This window comes from Oryctolagus cuniculus, chromosome 1, assembly GCF_051225735.1.
Source record: "Oryctolagus cuniculus isolate XC-2025 breed Fujian yellow rabbit chromosome 1, ASM5122573v1, whole genome shotgun sequence".
Taxonomy (NCBI): Eukaryota; Metazoa; Chordata; class Mammalia; order Lagomorpha; family Leporidae; genus Oryctolagus; species Oryctolagus cuniculus.
Genome location: NC_142867.1, coordinates 228,182,303 through 228,200,859, shown reverse-complemented (window position 1 = coordinate 228,200,859; position 18,557 = coordinate 228,182,303). Strand labels below are relative to the sequence as shown.

The 18,557-nt window shown below is 47.6% G+C and overlaps 1 protein-coding gene across 6 annotated transcripts in view; it reads left to right on the top strand.

The window, feature by feature from the left end:
• Positions 1-341: 341 nt before the first annotated feature.
• Positions 342-18,557, top strand: part of DENND1A (DENN domain containing 1A) — a 555,776-nt gene continuing 537,560 nt past the window's right edge. For 5 of the 6 annotated variants that reach the window (XM_070056536.2, XM_070056525.2, XM_089302405.1 and 2 more), the window contains exon 1: positions 494-658. In XM_070056536.2, the coding sequence (XP_069912637.1) occupies positions 642-658 (17 nt within the window). In that variant the 5' untranslated portion in view covers positions 494-641. Of the gene's footprint in view, positions 401-493; positions 659-18,557 lie in introns of those variants that run through there. The other variant, XM_089302416.1, reaches the window with a different exon arrangement.

Below are 18,557 nucleotides of genomic sequence, written 5' to 3'. Positions count from 1 at the left end.
ATGTGGCACGGGTCTGTGAGGAACTTACTGGAAGGTATGGGGTTTCTCAAAGGGGAAAGGAGTTTTCCTCGAGGCCTACGTGGGAGAGCTACTGGGCGGGAGGACGCCCTAGAGGGAGGCACAGGGGGTCTCCATGACCTATTAGGGTCTCCTCAGGGGCGGCTGTGGTGCAGAGTTCTAGGCCAGAAGCCCGCGGTACGGATCTTCACGCATCTGCACCAGGAAGTCCCAGCCCGCGGGGGCCCAACTCAGAAGGTGAGGGCGGATGCGCGGGTCCGCCGCCTGCCGCGGCCCCGCCTCCCGCGCGCGGACTACACTTCCCAGCGGCCCCCGCGCGCGGCGGCGCGGGCGGGCGGCAGGGGGCGGCGGTGTGAGAGGCGGCGGGGGCGGCGCGCGCCGGGTACGCGCGCCGGCGACCATGGCGTTCGCCGGGCTGGAGCGAGCACATTAACCCTGGGAGGCGGCGGCGGCGGCGGCGGCGGCGGCGGCGGCGAGGGAGCGAGCCTCGAGCGGGCGGGCCCCAGCCTGAGGGAAGGGAGGAAGGGGCGGGGAGAGCGCCAGAGGGAGGCCGGTCAGCCGCGGGCGGGCGGGCAGCGCAGCGCCGAGCGGGGCCCGCGGGCCCATGAGGAGGCCCGGGGACCATGGGCTCCAGGATCAAGTGAGTGCGGCCGGGCGGAGCCGGGCCGGGCGCGGGGCGGCGAGGCCGGGCAAGGGCTGCAGGCCGCGGGCCGCGCGGGGGACTTGTTGCCGGGACCCGAGGGGGCGCCCCGCGAGCTGGCGTCACGCGGGGAGGGGGACGGTTGCCATGGCGATCCCGGGGAGGCGCGGGGGCGCGGTGCGCGCGGGGTGGCCTGGCGTCGGCGGTCAGGTGCCCCCTCCTCACCTGATTGCGCGACCAGCTGAGCTCGCAAGGTGGCCGCCTCCGTGGGCTTACAGAGCCCCCCGAACATGGTCCTACAACTGTTGGGAGGGGAGTGGGAAATCCCCGGAAGCAACTCCCCAAAGGGGTGTGTTTGGGGCGCCCTGAGAGTTGGCAGGTCTGCGAGGTTGCAGTGCGGCGGCTTGAGGCCTGCGGCCCCCCGGAGAAGTCGTGTGAGGTCCTGGAGGGAGGGGCCGCTCTGGACGTGAGGTCCGGTTGGCTGGGGGAGGCAGGCCCCCCCTTATCTGTGATAGTCTGGGCGCAGCAAGGGCCAAAGGCTGTGAAGGGAGATGCCTCCGCGCTGTAACTCTGCACCTGATCTCGATACTCGTTGGAAAGGCTTTGTAATTCAATCTGACGAATTTCCTCCCTCATTCATTCACCTGGAGTACCCGCTGTGGGGTTGGTTTTCCGAGGAAATGGTTGATAGTCTAACTTCTGAAGCCGGGGAAACATTGTTGCTCTCCTCCTAAGACCAGAAGTTGACTTTGGAAAGTGCAACTTTTACGCGCTCCAATTTGGGTGTGTTGCTCCGGGCTCTATCTCCCCTCCCAGCCAGGTCCTCGCTGGCCTCTCCCTTCCTCAGCCCCACAACGGGAGATGCTTTATCTCTAATCACTAACAAATGTTTGCTTTTTTTCTGTATGACTAATAGAATTGTTTAAGGGCATTTAAAAACAGAGTTGACAGCATAGACGTTGTCGTAAAACAGCTTTCTTGGGACACTTGAAACTCTCTTACGGGAGTTTGTGGAATGTGTTTGTTTCAGCGTTTTGAGAACTGTGCTAGGGAAGGTTGAAAAGCAAAGGGCCTCAAGGGTGAAATCTAATAATTATTCAGACATCGCTTCTTATGTCCAGGTGATGCCATGCCGCGTGACCCTCGCCCGGCCTTGCAGTCCCCTAGTGGTTGGGCTTTCCCATGTACAAGACCTGTCTAATGTGTGCGGCTGTGGCCTCGGCTGAATGGAACTAGGAGGGCTTGCTCGTAAAAATGCAAGTGGAAGAGTCAGATGAATATGCCGTTAATTCCTTAGCTTTGTGGAAACAAGCGGAAAAAGAAGTAGGCTCCAGACAGGAGCCCTGCAAGCTTGGGAGGTACAGAGGCGTATTTTGTGGCGCGTTGGGGTTAAAGAGGCACTCATGTTTAGTTCGTGCTTCCTTGTAAACTTGGACTTCAGTAGCATTCACATGCACTTCCCAAAAGCCCCCTGGAGTCAGAGAGTGTGTGTTACAGAAAAGTTCGGAACTTGCCTGATGTGGGGAAGCAGGCGTTAGAGCCAGCGTTCACATCCACAGGTAGTCAGATGACCAACCCTAGGTCTTAGGTAGCAGGCTGACAGATACATTTCTCAAGTGTGTTTTGTGGAACCCATCGCTGTGATATCTGAGCACTTGGGCCAGGGACTTTATTAAGGCATGAAATTGTATTAAGCGTGAAGTTAGTATGAAGAATAGCCTTATTGATCCTAAAACTAAGCAGCTCTGTGGTAAAACCTTAAGCTTAGGAAATATGTTAGCTTTATTTGTGGTGAGAGTGAAGGAGTATGAAGAGAAGTTATGAAGAATTGTGACTTATAGTGACTGCAGCTTCTGCCTGTAGCTGGGAATGAGAATGCGTGGGTGCTGCCCTACTTGCTGGACAAGAGTGATTTGGTTACTGCTGGTCTTTTCCATCCTGCCGGGGCAGATCAGACTTTAGCTCAGGTGTGCACCTGCAGGCTCCATTGTGTAGGGCAGTTTTGGGGGTGGGGAGCAGGAACAGCACTGGCTGCCCTCCCAGCAGGAGAGCACTGTGGCTGCCTCTGCTTTCTCCTGCTTTTCTTTGATGCTGTGAGCAGGCAGAATGACAATGGGGAATCAGATCTGGGTTCAGATTCCAGCTCTTTCTCCTGCTAGCTATGAAACTGGGCACAGACTACCACCTTCAATGTCAGTTTCCCTGAGAGTGAGATGGAGACGACTGTGTCCATTTTGCAGGGTCATTATGAGCACTAAACAGTATCTCCATGAATGCGAGGCCTGTGGTGGTTGGCTTTCCTTCACACCTTCTCTATCAAAAGACGAAGAAAATCTGGTGTATTTTAAATCAGAAATGTCAGATATCTTTCAGATAATGGAGAAAAGTTTTAATGATGAAGAAATTAAGACTGTTAACATGCAGAGCAGGCCTTAACATTGTCTGTTATTAAAAATAAAAGTTGATTAAAAACCGTATTGTGGAGCTGGTGTCTTGTATGGTCCGCGGTAAAGCATGTGCACTGCCAGGCCTGGGTGTTGAGATTTAGCGTTTGTTCGGACTTTCTGGCCCAGGCTGGTTGAGCACAGTCTCTGTCAGGCACCGTGGTAATGCTTAACATGAACCATTTCCTCAAAGTCTCACAACTACCGTGCTGCTACTTATTAACCACATTTCTCAGAGGACAGAGTGGGAGTTTATAGGCCCAAGATCAGTGGCCATCCCCAAGAAGCCTGCTGACGCCAGTGCCCCATTGCCCACTCATACTGCCCTTCCCAGCCTAGGCCTGATGCCCCTTACCTGTGTTTCTCTGGCCCGTTGTGTTTATTGCTGTTACAGTCCCAAATCGCTCCTTGTCTATCTCCCCTACTAGGCTGGACACAAACTCCGAGAGCAGGGATTCTCTTGGCTGTCTTTGGTTCCCTTTGTCAAGCTCAATGCCTGGTGTGTGGTTGTTTAGGAAGAGTTCTTGGAATGCTTTTAAGGAATAGGTTGGGATCTGAGTCAAGATCCTGATGAAGTTCTCTTGAGTTGGATATATGTGGAGTAAAAAGAACAATTTGCTATTTGAACCCTCTAGGGAGAGTTTTTATAAAGTGTAAGTCAAATTGTCCTAGTCTAGGCAGACTTCCTTTTTCTTGAGAGTGTTTAGTTCACGATCATTTTTCCAAAGGAATGTTGCTTCGCCTCAAACTGAACATTGACAAAGAGAAGGTCACTGGTAGGCAGGTAGCACCCTGGAAACCTAAACTTTAAACCAGAGCAGACATTCATCTAGAGGGATGAAAGGAGTGGTGGAAGCTGACAATCTTTGGCAGGTATGTTTAAATCTTATTTAGTGTTTGAGTGATCCCAGTGTGCCGCAGTGTGGTTAATATGAAGCAATTTAACTGATAATGCAGACACACAGCAGGAAACGTGTGGCAGTTTAATATTGCTTGTGGTGACATCCTAGGAATTGCTTCCAGGCACCAAGTGCAGGAAGTGGGTTGTGAGTAATCGAAGGAAGTACTCTAAGTGAGTTTGAAGAAACCTGACATTTATGGACTCCGAGAAAAGCACACTGTTCAGATTTGAAGGCTGAGGACAGGACGGGGCAACTGATTTGGCCTCGTGGTGGTGTGCATTCTGCCTTATCCTGTTTCCCTGTCTTCTGTCCCTGTCACACTGTGACTTCTGCGGGGTTGACAATAAATTTAACCATTTATTCCTTCACTCACCTGCTATAGAACTAGGAAGAGTGTTAAGCACATATTAAGCACTTAGCAAAGTTTAGCCATTACTATCATAATTGGAGTAGTAGTGTGCCTCACAGTGTGCTAAATACCAGAACCACAAAACCAAATCAATTTTTCTTTGCTTTAACACTTTCTATAGTAAAACAAAAACCCTTCCAGGATTCCTCCCAACTGAAAGCGAAAGCAAAACAACCAAAAACCAAGGATAAGAGTTCTATGGTGGAGCCTGAGCCAGAGGTTCCTAGGTGAAGTAGTGCAGGGGGAGTTGAGAAGAGGCAGAGTTTCAGTTGGGGAGAGGAAGGGTGCTGCACGGATTGGAGGCTGTGGTGATGGTAGTAGCAGTTGTAATGTCACCCAAGGGCAGGATGTATGAGCATGGGGCATTTACGGAAATAAAAACATCATTTTCTAGGCACTTAAATACCAGCAATCGTTTTAGGCATTGGGAATTACACAGATTCATTTCTACTCCAGTGGTGCTTATAGTCCAGTGGACATAACCAAAAAAAAAAAGTAAATTCATGTACAGGTGTGCGGGGTTGCTAGAAAGGGAAACGTGATGCTAGGAGCGAGTGATGGGAGTAGCTGGCTGTGTCTGTTTAAAATAGAGTGGGGGAAGACCTTGCTGTGGAGGTGACGTTTGGGCTTAAAGGAGAGACTTAAAGTTTGAGACTTAAAGGATGAGGCAAGTCCTATGAAGAGATTGGCCAAGACTTGCTGTCTCAGGGGAAGGTCTTGAGGCAAGAGAACAGTAGGCACGTTTCAGGAACTGACAGAGGCCAGCGGGCTGAAGTAGTGACCGGTGGCAGAAAGATCTGAGATGATGTCAGAGACTGAGCCTGGATAGGACCTAGAAGGATGTGGTTATCTGAAACTGCTTTGTTAAGATGAAATTCACATGCTATAAAATTCACTTTGAAGTATAAGATTAAATTTTTTTAGTATATTTACAAAATGTGATTTATCGCCACTAATTCCAGAGCATTCATTTTCTTTCTTTTTTTTTTTTTCTTTTTTTTTGACAGGCAGAGTGGACAGTGAGAGAGAGAGACAGAGAGAAAGGTCTTCCTTTGCCGTTGGTTCACCCTCCAATGGCCACCGCGGCCAGCGTGCTGCGGCCGGCGCACTGCGCTGATCCGATGGCAGGAGCCAGGTGCTTCTCCTGGTCTCCCATGGGGTGCAGGGCCCAAGGACTTGGGCCATCCTCCACTGCACTCCCTGGCCACAGCAGAGAGCTGGCCTGGAAGAGGGGCAACTGGGACAGAATCCGGCGCCCCAACTGGCACTAGAACCCCGTGTGCCGGCGCCGCAAAGCGGAGGATTAACCTAGTGAGCCCGGCGCCGGCCCTTCAGCATTTTCATCTCAAAGAGAAGCCGTCATTCATACTCATCCCCTGAACCCTCCCAGCTGGGGCAATCACAAAATTTATGGGAAATGCTTATAATGAAAAAATTATGCCTGAATTGCAAATTTTTTTGCATTACGATACTTTTTTTTTTTTTTTTTTAAAGATTTTATTTACTTACTTGAGAGGTAGAGTTACAGACAGAGGGAGAGACAGAAAGGTCTTCTATCTGCTAGCTCCCCAAATGGCCGCAACAGCCAGAGCTGGGCCGATCTAAAGCTGGGAGCTAGGAGGAGCTGCTTCTGGGACAACATGGGTGCAGAGGCCCAAGCACTTGGGCCATCTTTTCCTGCTTTCCTAGACCATAGCAGAGAGCCAGGTTGGAAGAGGAGCAGCCGGGACTAGAACTGGTGCTCATATGGGATGCCGGCACCACAAACAGAGGCTTAGCCCACTGCACCACAGTGCTGGCCCACTTGTCTTTTAATTGTACTTTCTATGAGCTTTTTTTTAGTACCCTCTTTCTGTTGCTGTAGACTTCCCTTTCTGTGAATTTCATATAAAGGGGATCATACATAACCCTTTGTGTCCGGCTACTTAGCACGGTGATTTCAAGGCTTATCCATGTTGGAACATGAGTGTTTCATTACTTTTTTATTGTTGAGTAGTATTCTGTTGTATGGATATACCACATGTGACCCATCCATTCGGCAATCGTTAGGTTTTAGTGTTGTTTCACATTTTCACTATTACTGATGATGTTGCTGTGAACATTTTGTGAGGACATATGTTTTCATTTCTCTGGAGTATGCACCTGGGAGTGAAGGTGCTGGATCATATGGTAATTTTGTTTAGCTTTTTTTTTTTTTTTTTTTTTGACAGGCAGAGTTAGAGAGAAAGGTCGTTTTCCATTGGTTAACCCCCAAATGGCTGCTATGGCCAGTGTGCTGTGGCCGGCGCACCACGCCAATCCAAAGCCAGGAGCCAGGTGCTTCCTCCTGGTCTCCCATGCGGGCGCAGGGCCCAAGGACCTGGGCCATCCTCCACTGCCCTCCCGGGCCACAGCAGAAAGCTGGACTGGAAGAGGAGCGACTGGGACAGAATCCGGTGCCCCTACGGGGACTAGAACCCGGGGTGCTGGCGCCGCAGGTAGAGGATTAGCCAAGTGAGCCACGTCGCAGGCTTGTTTAGCATTTTGAATAACTGTTAAAATTCTTTTCCAAAGCAGCTGTACCACTTTGTGTAAAGTGGTATCTCATTGTGGATTTGATTTGGCCCAAATGAATTATGTAGAAAACAGAAGATCAGAGTAGAAAGATTTTTCAGAAGAGTTTGGGACTGAAAGAAACAAGAAATTTGGAGGAGGGGTGAATTCCAAAATAAAGAATAGTGGAAATTAATCGACATGAAAGGGGATTGGCCTAGCAGTTCAGACACTCGCATCCTGTGCTGGAGTTCCTGGCTTCAAAGCCCACCTCTGGCTCCTGATTCCAGCTTCCTTCTAAGGCAGACCCGGGGAGGTAGCAGGGATAGCTCAAGTAGCTGGATTGCTGCCACCTGTGTAGGAGACCTGATTGAGTTAATCACTCTGGCCTTGGCCCAGCCCTGGCTGTCACAGGCATTTGAAGAGTGAACCAGTGGATGGGACCTTCCCCCACCCAACCCCCTGCAGCCTATCAAAAATAAATAAAATTGAAAAAATGGGATAAACCCATCCTAGTGTTTTCAAGTCTAGGTAAGCAGCCATGGCTTTGCTATGCTCTTGTCTTTTTAGACTTTTTTTTTTTTTTAAAGATATTATTCATTTATTTGAAAGGTAGAGTTACAGAGAGGTAGAAGCAGAGAGAGAGGTCTTCTATCTGCTGGTTCACTCCCCAAATGGCCACAATGGCTGGAACTGTGCCAATCTGAAGCCAGGAGCTGCTTCTGGGTCTCCCACATGGGTGCAGGGACCCAAGGACTTGGGCCTTCTTCTGCTGCTTTCCCAGGAAATAGCAGAGAGCTGGATCGGAAGTGGAGCAGCTGGGACTGGAACCAGCACCCACGTGGGATGCTAGCACTGCAGATGGCAGCTTTACCTGCTACACCACAGCGCTGGCCCCCATAAACTCCTTAAATTTTCAAATTGTGTGGCAGGCTTGCTTCTCCTTGAGGTCTGTTGTGTAGCACTGCTGTGATGAGGCTGGGTGTTAAAATGTGACTTCCTCTGTAGGACTTGTCCCTCTGATCCTTTTTACCTTTTTCCCTGTCTCCATTGCTTAAAGGCGTCTCTAGAAAGATGTGGGATGTTTGAATAGAAGTGTCGTTGGAGACTGGGCTCACCATTATTAGTGTCCAGAGTCAGCTAGTTGATTTTTCCCTTCCTTTCCCTTCCTTTCCCTTCCTTTCCCTTCCTTTCCCTTCCTCTCCTCTCCTCTCCTCTCCTCTCCTCTCCTCTCCTCTCCTCTCCTCTCCTCTCCTCTCCTTCTCTCCCCTCCCCTCCCCTCCCCTCCCCTCCCCTCCCCTCCCTTCCCCTCCCCTCCCCTCCCCTCCCCAGATTTCTTTCTTTCTTTGAAAGGCAGAATGATGGAAGATGAGGGAGAGAGTGAAGAAGGGAAAGAGAATAAGAGAACCATATGTTCTATCCACTTGTTCAATTCCTACATGGGCTGAACAGCCAGGACTGGGCAAGGCTGAAGCCAGGAGCCCAGAACTCTGTTGGGATCTCCCACACGGGAGGCATGGGTCCTAGCATTTGGGCCATCATACACTGCTTTCCTAGGTGGATTAACAGGGAGCTGGATTGGAAGCGGAGCAGCTGGGACTCTAACCGGCACTCTGAATGGGATGCTGGTGTCAGAAATGATGGCTTAATCTGCTGTGGCATGACACCCACCCCTACTAGAATTTTCATGACTTCCTGGAAAGTGTATTGTTGCTAGTCCTCCGTCATTCCACCCCTAGTTGTTAGAGTTGACTTGGAGGAGGTGGTACGGTAGGTAGGAAGGTTAAAACAGGGAAGATAAAACCTGGATTATTGCTGTATGAAAATGTAGGTGCATTCAGGCTGTTAAATCTCAGTGTCTTAGTTTGTGGCTGAATTCTAGTTGCAGCTGCAAGGATTCAGTGTTTTTCCTGGCCTTAGAGAGACTCATCTCTGGGTTCACAACATCCTTTTTGCTTAAAAAGACTTTTTTGGGGATATGGAAAGATAAATAAGGAAGAGAAAGCGAAGCTGGGTTCCTCCACTGTTATTGGAATCCATAGTCATTCTTTCCAAGTACAGTCACGTGCTGTGTGACCACGTCTGGGCCAGTGGTGGGTGACATACACGATGGAACCGCTTAATTGGTGTATTCATCTTAATTTGTGTAAGGACACTGATGTTTGCACAATGATGAAATTGCCCAACAACAGGTTTCCCAGAACATGTCCCTGTGGTTAAGTGATGCATGACTGTATCTAGGACTTCAAAAGGAACCAAATAGCAGAACAAGAAGTCTATCCAAAGTATATATGTTCCTATGGAAAAGATAGGTGTCATTCCATTTGTAAGTTGGTATAGCATTTAGAATGTACTTTTTTCTTTTTTTTTTTTAAGATAATATTTATTTGAAAGAGTTACACAGAGAGAGAAGGAGAGGCAGAGAGAGAGAGGTCTTCCATCCCATCTGCTGGTTTATTCCCCAGTTGGCCACAGTGACTGGAGCTGGGCCCATCCAAAGCCAGGAGCTTCTTCCTGGTCTCCCATGCCGGTGCAGGGGCCCAAGGACTTGGGTCATCTTCTACTGCTTTCCCAGGCCATAGCAGAGAGCTGCATTGGAAGTGGAGCAGCTGGGTCTTGAACCAGCGCTCATATGGGATGCCGGCACTGCAGGCAATGGCTTTACTCATTATACCACAGCGCTGGCCCCAAATGTACTTTTTGTTTTGCAGATACTGTTACGTGCAGATCAGCTGTCAAGGGCAAGAACGTTCCACACAGAAGGAACTTTGCAAAAATCACAGATAAAAGGTGTAGTTGAAATGCAAGATAAGTGCATGAAGGTGATAAGAGATGAAGTTGAAAAAGTAGGTTTGTGCTCTTGGGATATGATACTATGAGCGTTCCAATCAGGTGTGTAATATGATCAGATTTGAGTTGTTTTGGTAGATTTGTCTGGGCTGCAGTAGTTGGAGCAGTGATATCCCTGGCTTGTGCAAGATGATATATATATATATGTAATATATATATATATTTATTACTGATAGGCAACTGCATGGGAAAAGATGGGAGGCCCCTGGATTTGGAGATATGTGATGGTTTACACTGCAGAAGATTAAAGCTTGTTGTAAGGTTTTGGCAGTAGAAAGAAAAGAGATGGATTTGAGAGAGATTTAAGGTAGAATTGACAAGACAGTGCCAAATTACATGTGAGAGGCGAGAGAAGCGTCACAGATGACCTGCCAGGGCTAGCAAAGCTGTATTATAAGTGGGCCGTTTGTAAGGTGAGGACTGGTTGTATGGTGTGTGTGTGTTTCTGAGGAAAAGTGAAAAGTTATAATTGGGAGACGGCATTTTAGTCTGCAGAGAGAGGTGAAGGGATCCATAAAGGCTCCGTAGTGAATGTGTGTGCCTTGTTGGATAAGTACGATTTTAAGTGGCCTGGACCAGTTGCTGAAGGGAAATCTGTTCATGGTAGATTTAGAGAGGGAGGGAGGGAGAAACCGCACATTTAGAGCTCTCTTTAGCCACAGGGAAGGTTTCAGGAATGTTGCACTGATCTCTGGCCTCTGCTGTGTGAGTGAATGGAAGGAAGAAAACATCTAGAGGACTTGCTGTTGGAGTCCAGGACAGGAGAGGAGCTGGGGATGGGCACGTAGGTGTTGGGGTTTTCAGTCTCCAGGACGAGGTCCCATCTCCCTCTGAGTTCTGAAGTTCTGAACCTCAATTTGTTTACTTTATTATTATTATTATTTTTAATTTATTTGAAGGTCACAGCTACAGAGAGGGAGGGGAAGACAGAGAGGGATCTTCCATCCGTTGGTTCACTCTTCAGATTATCACAATGGTGTAGCTAGGTCAGGCCGAAGCCAGGAGCTTCATCTGAGTCTCCCATGTGGGTGGCAGGGGCCCAAGCACTTGGGCCATTTTCAGCTGCCTTCCTGGGCACATTAGCAGAGAGATGGATCAGAAGTGCAGCAGCCAGAAAATGAACCGGCACCCATATGGGATGCTGGCGTCATAGGTAGTGGCTTTACCTGCTATGCCACAGCACTGCCCCTCTCCTCCCCCTTTTAATTTATAAAAGGAAGCTCATAAATTCACCTGTAGGATTGGTGTGAGGATTAAGTGGCAATGAGGACTTTCTGGTCAGTGGCAGCTGTTATTAATATTGCATTGTCTAGACAACCTGGAGTTTAAAAAAAGTATTCTCTTTTATAGTTTATTTTTCCTTAAGGTATTTGTTTCCTTCCCGTGAGAGTGTTAGGATGATGTATAGTGTATTTTACTGAGTGTATTTGAAGGATTGAGATCCTGATATTTGCAAAGCACTCTTTCTCTTGCTGGTTGAGGAGAAAGGAAGCTCTGTCGTCTACTAAGAAAGGTAAAATGAACATGCAGATAATTTCTTGTTAACACTTAGGAACATTCTGTGCTACCACTTTCATAAATACTGGGGATTTTTATTTAGTTCTATGAAATATTTATATCAGTAATTTATATTTTTAGCTACTGCGGCTATTCGTTCTAGTCTCTATTTTTTTTTAAAAAACAGATTTATTTATTTATTTGAAAGGCAGAGTAAGAAAAAGGGAGAGACAGAGATCATCTGTCTGCTGGTTCACTCCCCAAATGCCTGCAGCAAGTGGGGCTTGGGTGGCTAAAGCAGAAGCCTGGAACTCCATTTGGGTCTCCCACATGGGTGGCAATATCCCAGTTACTGAACCATCATCTGCTGCTGCTCAGGCGTATTAGTAGGAAGCTGGAATTGGAAGTGGAGATGGGACCTGATCCCAGGCAGTCTGACTTAGGATGCTGGGTTACCAGGCCTCCTAAGCAGTGACTTAATAACATGCCATGTCACACATCCTCCCCAGGTGTTGTAGTACCTTTTTTCCTTCCTTTTTATTTTTTATTTATTTTTTTTATTTTTTAAAAGAGGTCTATTTGAGAGGCAGAGTTAGAGACAGAGAGCACTTCCATCCACTGGTTTACTTCCCAGAGGCCCCAGTGGAGGCTGGGATCAGAGCTGGGCCAAACCAAAGCCAGGAACTTCTTCTGGGTCCCCTACGTGTGTGCCAGGGCCCAAATACTTGAACCATCTTCCACTGCTTTCCCAGGCCATTAGCTGAGAGCTGGATGGGAAGTGGAGTAGCTGGGACTTCAACTGGTACCCATAGGGGATGCTGGCACTGCAGATACAGGCTTAACCTACTATGCCACAGTGCCGGCCCCTCCCTCCCTCTTTTAAAGATTTATTTATTTGAAAGGCAAAATGATGGAGGTGTAGGAGGGAGAAAGCTCTCTTCTGTCCACTGGCCCACCCCCTAAATGCATGTAACAGCTAGGGCTGGGCCATGCGGAAGCTAGGAGCTCAGTCTGGGTCTTCCGTGTGGGTAGCAGGAACCCAAGTACTTGGGCCGTCACTCCCTGCTTCCCGAGCACATTAGTAGGAAACTGCATCAGAAGCACAGAATAGCAAGAACATTAGCAGGAAGCTGGATCCAAAGCACAGAATAGCCTGGACTTGAACCAGCACTCTGGTAGGGGATGCAGGTGTCTCGGGGTGGCTTAGCCCACTGTACCACAATGCCTACGCTAGGTTTCGTCTTTTAATGTAATTTTTTATTTCTTATCGCTTTATACTTGAAATTATTTTTAACATTTTTATTTTGGAAAACGTCAAACATCCATAAAAACAGAATAGTGTAACCAGTCCCCAAATGCCCAGAGCTTGGTTGCACCACTTACTAATTTATGGCTTACTTGGTTTCATTAATAAGTAACTGACCATAATTCCCTCTCCATCCTCCAGTCCTGGATGATTTTGAAGCAAATTCCAGATGCCGTTTCTCATTTTTTAAACATTTCTACATGTGTTTCTAAAAGATACTCTTTCAGAAAATATAACAACAGCGACAGCCTATCTAAAAAAATCACAAAAATTCTTTTAACATTATCAATGGCCAGTGTTCAAAGTTTTTAACCTTCTTAGTGTCCCTTGACTCCACACTTTAAGGGAGAGTCTAGCTTGCTCTTCTGCCTTCTCTAAGCTATACTTTCATGTGGTCATTTAAATGTTGATCCATAGCTAGTGCTGGGTCTCCTCTGATTTATACTTAGATTAAGTCTAACAATTGAATGTTATGAATATTTCATTGTATTTAACTTCAGCTAGGCCAAGTAAGATGCTAGAATAACATTTGCTTCCCATTTGAGGGAGAAGGTCATATGAACCAGAATTTAAAATTCTGCTAAATTTCTTTTGCTTCATCTCTGGATTAAAAAAAGTTTTGCAGTTATTTATGCAAAAATAGCAAAAGGTGCCAGACCTGTACAGAGAGCAGCCCAGGGGTGAATACAAGTACTTCTGACTTTATGTCAGAAGATGAAGGCTCTACTCTGCAGCTTTTGTGGGAGACTGGACACCTGTGGGAGTCTGAGCCTTCGTGCTACCTTAGGTTGGTAGAACCTGGCATCCTGGAATTGTCATAACCAGCAGGCTTCCTGGTTTTGGGACTGAGTCCATTTCATGACCTTGAGCTTGATGAAGGTCATGATGGTCTTGGTTTTATTGGCCTCTGTCATCTTTACACTCGTGGGTTTCTTGGAAAAATGCATGATCCTTAGAAACTTAGGTTCCACCTCTTTAAAGGATATCTTCATGGGGCTTGTGTGGCACAGTGGGTTAAGCCACCACTTAAAATGCCAACATCCCATGTCAGAGTGCCAGTTTGAGTCCTGGCTGTTCTGCTTCTGATCCAGCTCCCTGCTAATATGCCAGGGGATGATAGCCCATGTACTTGTGCTCCTGCCCATGTGGGAGACCAGCATGGAGTTTCTGGCTCCTGGCTTCAGCCTGGCCATTTTGGCCAGTTGGAGAGTGAACCAGCAGATCTAAGAGCTCTGTCTTTCCCTCTCTGTTACTCTGCCTTTCAAAACAAACAAATCTTATAGAAACATTACAAAAGGTATCTTGGTGATCAGGGCTTATGAATGCCATTTCAGTGTTGCTTGGGAACTGCTTGTGTGTGATGTGACTTTACAGTGGCTGCTGTGCTGCTCCTGAGTGCAGAAAGCTCCTGAGACTGTTTTTTTTTTTTTTTTTCTAAAATAGTATTCTTTGTCCTCTCCTTCTTCCTGAGTTTCTAAACCTTTTTTTCCCGAAGTTTGAAATCAGACACCCCACTACCAGATAGCACTCTCCCATCTTCCTATTCCAATCTATAAAATCAACCTATGGTATAATCCTGGAATGCCCCTCCACTTCATTCTTTGGTTGATTCACTATTTCCTGGTCCCTGTGTTACTTTTAAAATTTAAAAAAAATTATTTATTTGAAAGGCAGAGACACGGGGAGAGAGTGAGTGTGCCAGCGAGTGAGTAAGGTACTTCTGTCCACTGGATCACTCCCCAAATGCCCACGATGTCTGGGGTGGGGTGGGGTGGGGCGGGGCTGGGTTGGGAGCTGGGGATACAGTCTAAGCCTCCCTTGTGAGTGGCAGCAACCTAATTACTTGAGTTACCACCACTGCCTTCCATGGTCTGCTGGAATCAGGAACCGGATACAGGAACTGAACCCAAGTACACTGATGTGGGTCGTGACTATCTTAGCTGCCACTCTCGTATCATTCTGTTTACTGGAGTACGCTTTCAAGTTCTTAACGGAGAAGGCCACAACAGCAGACTTAAAGTGGGCATAACAGAGTTCCTGCATGTCCAAAAAATGTCTGTTTTCTCACAATAGTTTGGATGGATGTAGATTGATACAACATCCCCTTGAACCTCAAAGATACTTCTGTTGATTTTAGCTGGCATCCTCAGCCACTGCTCTGGAAGGGGGAGGAGCGTGCTCTGCCTTGTGTTTGCCAGGTGGTGTGTCCCTGGCATCCTCAGCTTCCATTGCCATCCAGATGAGAGATTCCCTTTCACTTCAGGGCAGGAGTAGAGGTTCTGGCTCTTTGGAGGGCCTCCACTGATACCCCTCTGGCTGGCTGGGTAGTGCCTTCTTTCCCAAGTGCATTAGCAGGGAACTGGATTAGAAGTGGTGTCGCAGGCGGCAGCTTTACCTGCTATGCCACAGTGCCGGCCCCAGTGTAGTGCCTGCTTGCTGTTTTCATGATGACCTCAGCTGACACTGAGACTTGCGGGGGGTGGGGGTGGGGGTGGGGGGTGGGGATGGGGCTGAGCACTCCTGAGAGGTGACAGAAGTGCCATGATTCTACTGGAGATAATAAAGGGAGCCTCATTCTTGCCATTGAGGGTGGAAGTCTAGCCTCCCTAGCATGAAGCCACATTGAGGGGTCTTTGTCAATACCTGGTGAGGATGATGAAAGTCCCAACTTCCTCCTGGGCTCTGTTCTGCCACCCTGGCAGGGTGGGGTGAGAGAAGTCCCTTATTGAGGAAACCTAGGCTCCCTGTTATCCTTTGCAAACTTGAGTGAGGGTGAGGCCACGGATTTTTCTGTGGTGTTTGGTGTTTACTTTTTGATCATCATCTGCCCTTTACCGGTACTTTGGCTAGAAAGAGAGTTGGCTTTGTTGCATCAGTTGGTTTTCGTGGTTGCCAGCTTCTCCAGTTCCAAGTCTACCATGATATATTTTTGAAACATATTTTTGCTTTACATTTATTCACTTACATAAAATGTACAGATTTTAAGGATGTTACTTGATGAATTTTAATAGTTGTATACCCGTTTAATTGCTGCCCAGACAAGATTTGGGATACCTCCAGTGCTTCCTAAGGCTCTTTGTGCCCCTTTTCAGTCAGTTTTTATTCAAGAATAATCATTATCCTGGGGACTGACTTTTTGGCTCAGCAGGGTAAGCTGCAGTCTGCAATACTGGCATCCCATATGGGAGCACTGTTTTGAGTCCTGGCTACTCTGCTTCTGATCCTGCTCCTTGCTAGTGTGCCTGGGAAAGCAGCAAAAGATGGTCTCTTTACTTGGGCCTCTGCCACCCACATCGGGGACCTGGATATGGTTCTAGGTTCCTGACTTCAACCCGGCCCAGCTGTGGCATTTGTGGCCACTTGGGGAGTGAACTAATGATGGAAAGATCTCTCTATCTCTGCCTCTCTGTGTCTTCCTCTCTCTCCCTCTCTCATTCTGCCTTTCTTTTATTTTTTATTTTTTTTGTAAGATTATTTTATTTGAAAGTCAGAGTTACAGAGAGAGAAAGAGAGGCAGAGAGAGAGAGAAAGAGAGCACTTCCATCTGTTGGTTCACTCCCCAAATGGCCACAATAGCTATTGCTGGGCCAGGCCGAAGCTAGACCTTCATCTGGATCTCCACATGGGTACAGGGCTGAAGGACTTGGGCCATCTTCTGCTTTCCCGGGTGCATTAGCAGGGTGATGGATTTGAAGTGGAGCAGTCAGGATTCAGTGGGCGCTGCAGATGGTGGCATTGCAGATGGTGGCTTAACCTGCTGTACCACAATAATGGCCCCCACTCTGTCTTTCAAATAAATAAGTCTTTTATTTATTTATCTGTAGATTTATTTATTTGAAAGGCAGAATTACAGAGAGACAGAGATATTCCATATGCTGGTTCACTCCCCAAATGGCTGCAACAGCCGTGGCTGGGCCAGACCAGAGCCAGGAGCGTCATCCGGGTCTCCCACATGGGCACAGAGTCCTAAGCAGTTGTGCCATTTCCCAGTGCTTTCCCAGGTGCATTAGCAGGGAGCTGGATTGGAAGTGGAGTAGCCGGGTCTTGAACCAGTGCCCATGTGGGATGCCAGTGTTGCAGGCTGTGGCTTAACCCACTATGCCACGGTGCTGGCCCCAATCAAAGAAATCTTAAGAACGTTACTGGGCTACTTGGAATAAGATTGTTGGGGAAAAAAAGCAATTTTTATTTCTGTCACCACAGCAATTCTGTGCATACTGGACTTCATATAAATGGAGTCTTCCCGTGTGTACTCATGTGTTGGGCTTCTTTTGCTGAGCATTGTGTCTGTGTGCGTTGGTGTGGTGTGTAGCTGCAGTTTACTCTCTCATTGCCGTGTACTCTGTTACATTAATATGCTACAGTTTATTCCTTCATTGTATTATCAACAGATATTTAGGTTGGTTTCTTGTTTTTTTGTGAATAAAATTGCTAGGAACATTCTTATGCATGTCTCACAGTTAACAGAAGTCGTCCTTTTTGTTGGGTTTTTACCCAATACTGGAATTGTTATTGAAAAATTTACAAAAATGCTTAGCTTTAGTAGTTGCTGACTGAGTTCCAAAACAGTGTGCTGGTTGACACCTTAGCTCTCCTAAGGCTGTTTCACTTGTTTCATATTTAGCGCTCTGTATTATTAGTCCTTTTTTTGCCATATTAAACATTAGTGAGGTATATGAATTACTCACTGAGGTTTCAATCTGTTTCCCTGATGACCAATGATGTTGAGCACCTTTTTATGTTTTGTTGAGCATTTTGACACCTTTTGTGAAGTCTTTCCCATTTTTGCCTGGATCGTCTGTCCTTTTCTCACTGTTGGTATCCATGCTTTATGTTACCAGAGAAGAGTACTTGGTGAGACGTGTGTGCCAACATCTTTCCCCATCTGTGGTTTGCCTTCTTAGTTACTCAGTGATGTCTTTTGATTACCAGAAGATTAAAAAAAAAAAAAGGTTTTATTCGAAAGGGAGAGAGAGAAAGAGGGAGATCGATCCACTGTTTTGCTCCCCAAATGCTGCATCACCAGGGCGGGCCAGGCTGAAGCCAGTAGCCTGGACTCGACCTGAGTCTTCACACAAACGTGCCTCATCTCTGGATTACTTTGTAATGAGTTGGTGTGAACCATAATGAGCCTTCTGACTCATGAAAATGACAGATAGCTCCATATATATCTTTTCAAACTTCTCTCAGCAGTATTTAGTTTCTGTTATAGGGTCCTAAACATCTTTCTGGTTTTTATTTATTTATTTATTTGAGAGGTAGAGTTACAGAGGGAGAGACAGAGAGAAAGGTCTTCCATCTTCTGGTTCACTCCTCAAATGACCGCAACGGCAAGAGCTGGGCCAGTCTGGCCAGGAGCTTCTTCCAGGTTTCCCATGTGGGTGCAGGGACCCAGGCACTTGGGCTGTCTTTTACTGCTTTCCCAAGCGAGAGCTAGGATCCAGAGAGCTGGATCGGAAGTGGACTAGCCAGGACTTGAACTGGCGCCCACAGTGCCGGCCCCTTTTGTTCATCTTTTTTTTTTTTTTTTTTTTTTTGACAGGCAGAGTGGACAGTGACTAGAGAGAGACAGAGAGAAAGGTCTTCCTTTTGCCGTTGGTTCACCCTCCGTTGGCTGCCGTGGCCAGCGTATTGCGCTGATCCGAAGGCAGGAGCCAGGTGCTTCTCCTGGTCTCCCATACGGGTGCAGGACCCAAGCACTTGGGCCATTCTCCACTACACTCCCGGGCCACAGCAGAGAGCTGGCCTGGAAGAGGGGCAGCCGGGACAGAATCCGGCGCCCAGACCGGGACTAGAACCCCGTGTGCCGGCGCCACAAGGCAGAGGATTAGCCTAGTGAGCCGCGGCGCCGGCCTGTTCACCTGTTTATCTTTTATTCATAGGTATTTGTTGTTGTTTTTTTTTAAGTAATTCTAAGTGGCATTGCTTTAAAAATTTTATTTTCTATTACTGTGTACAT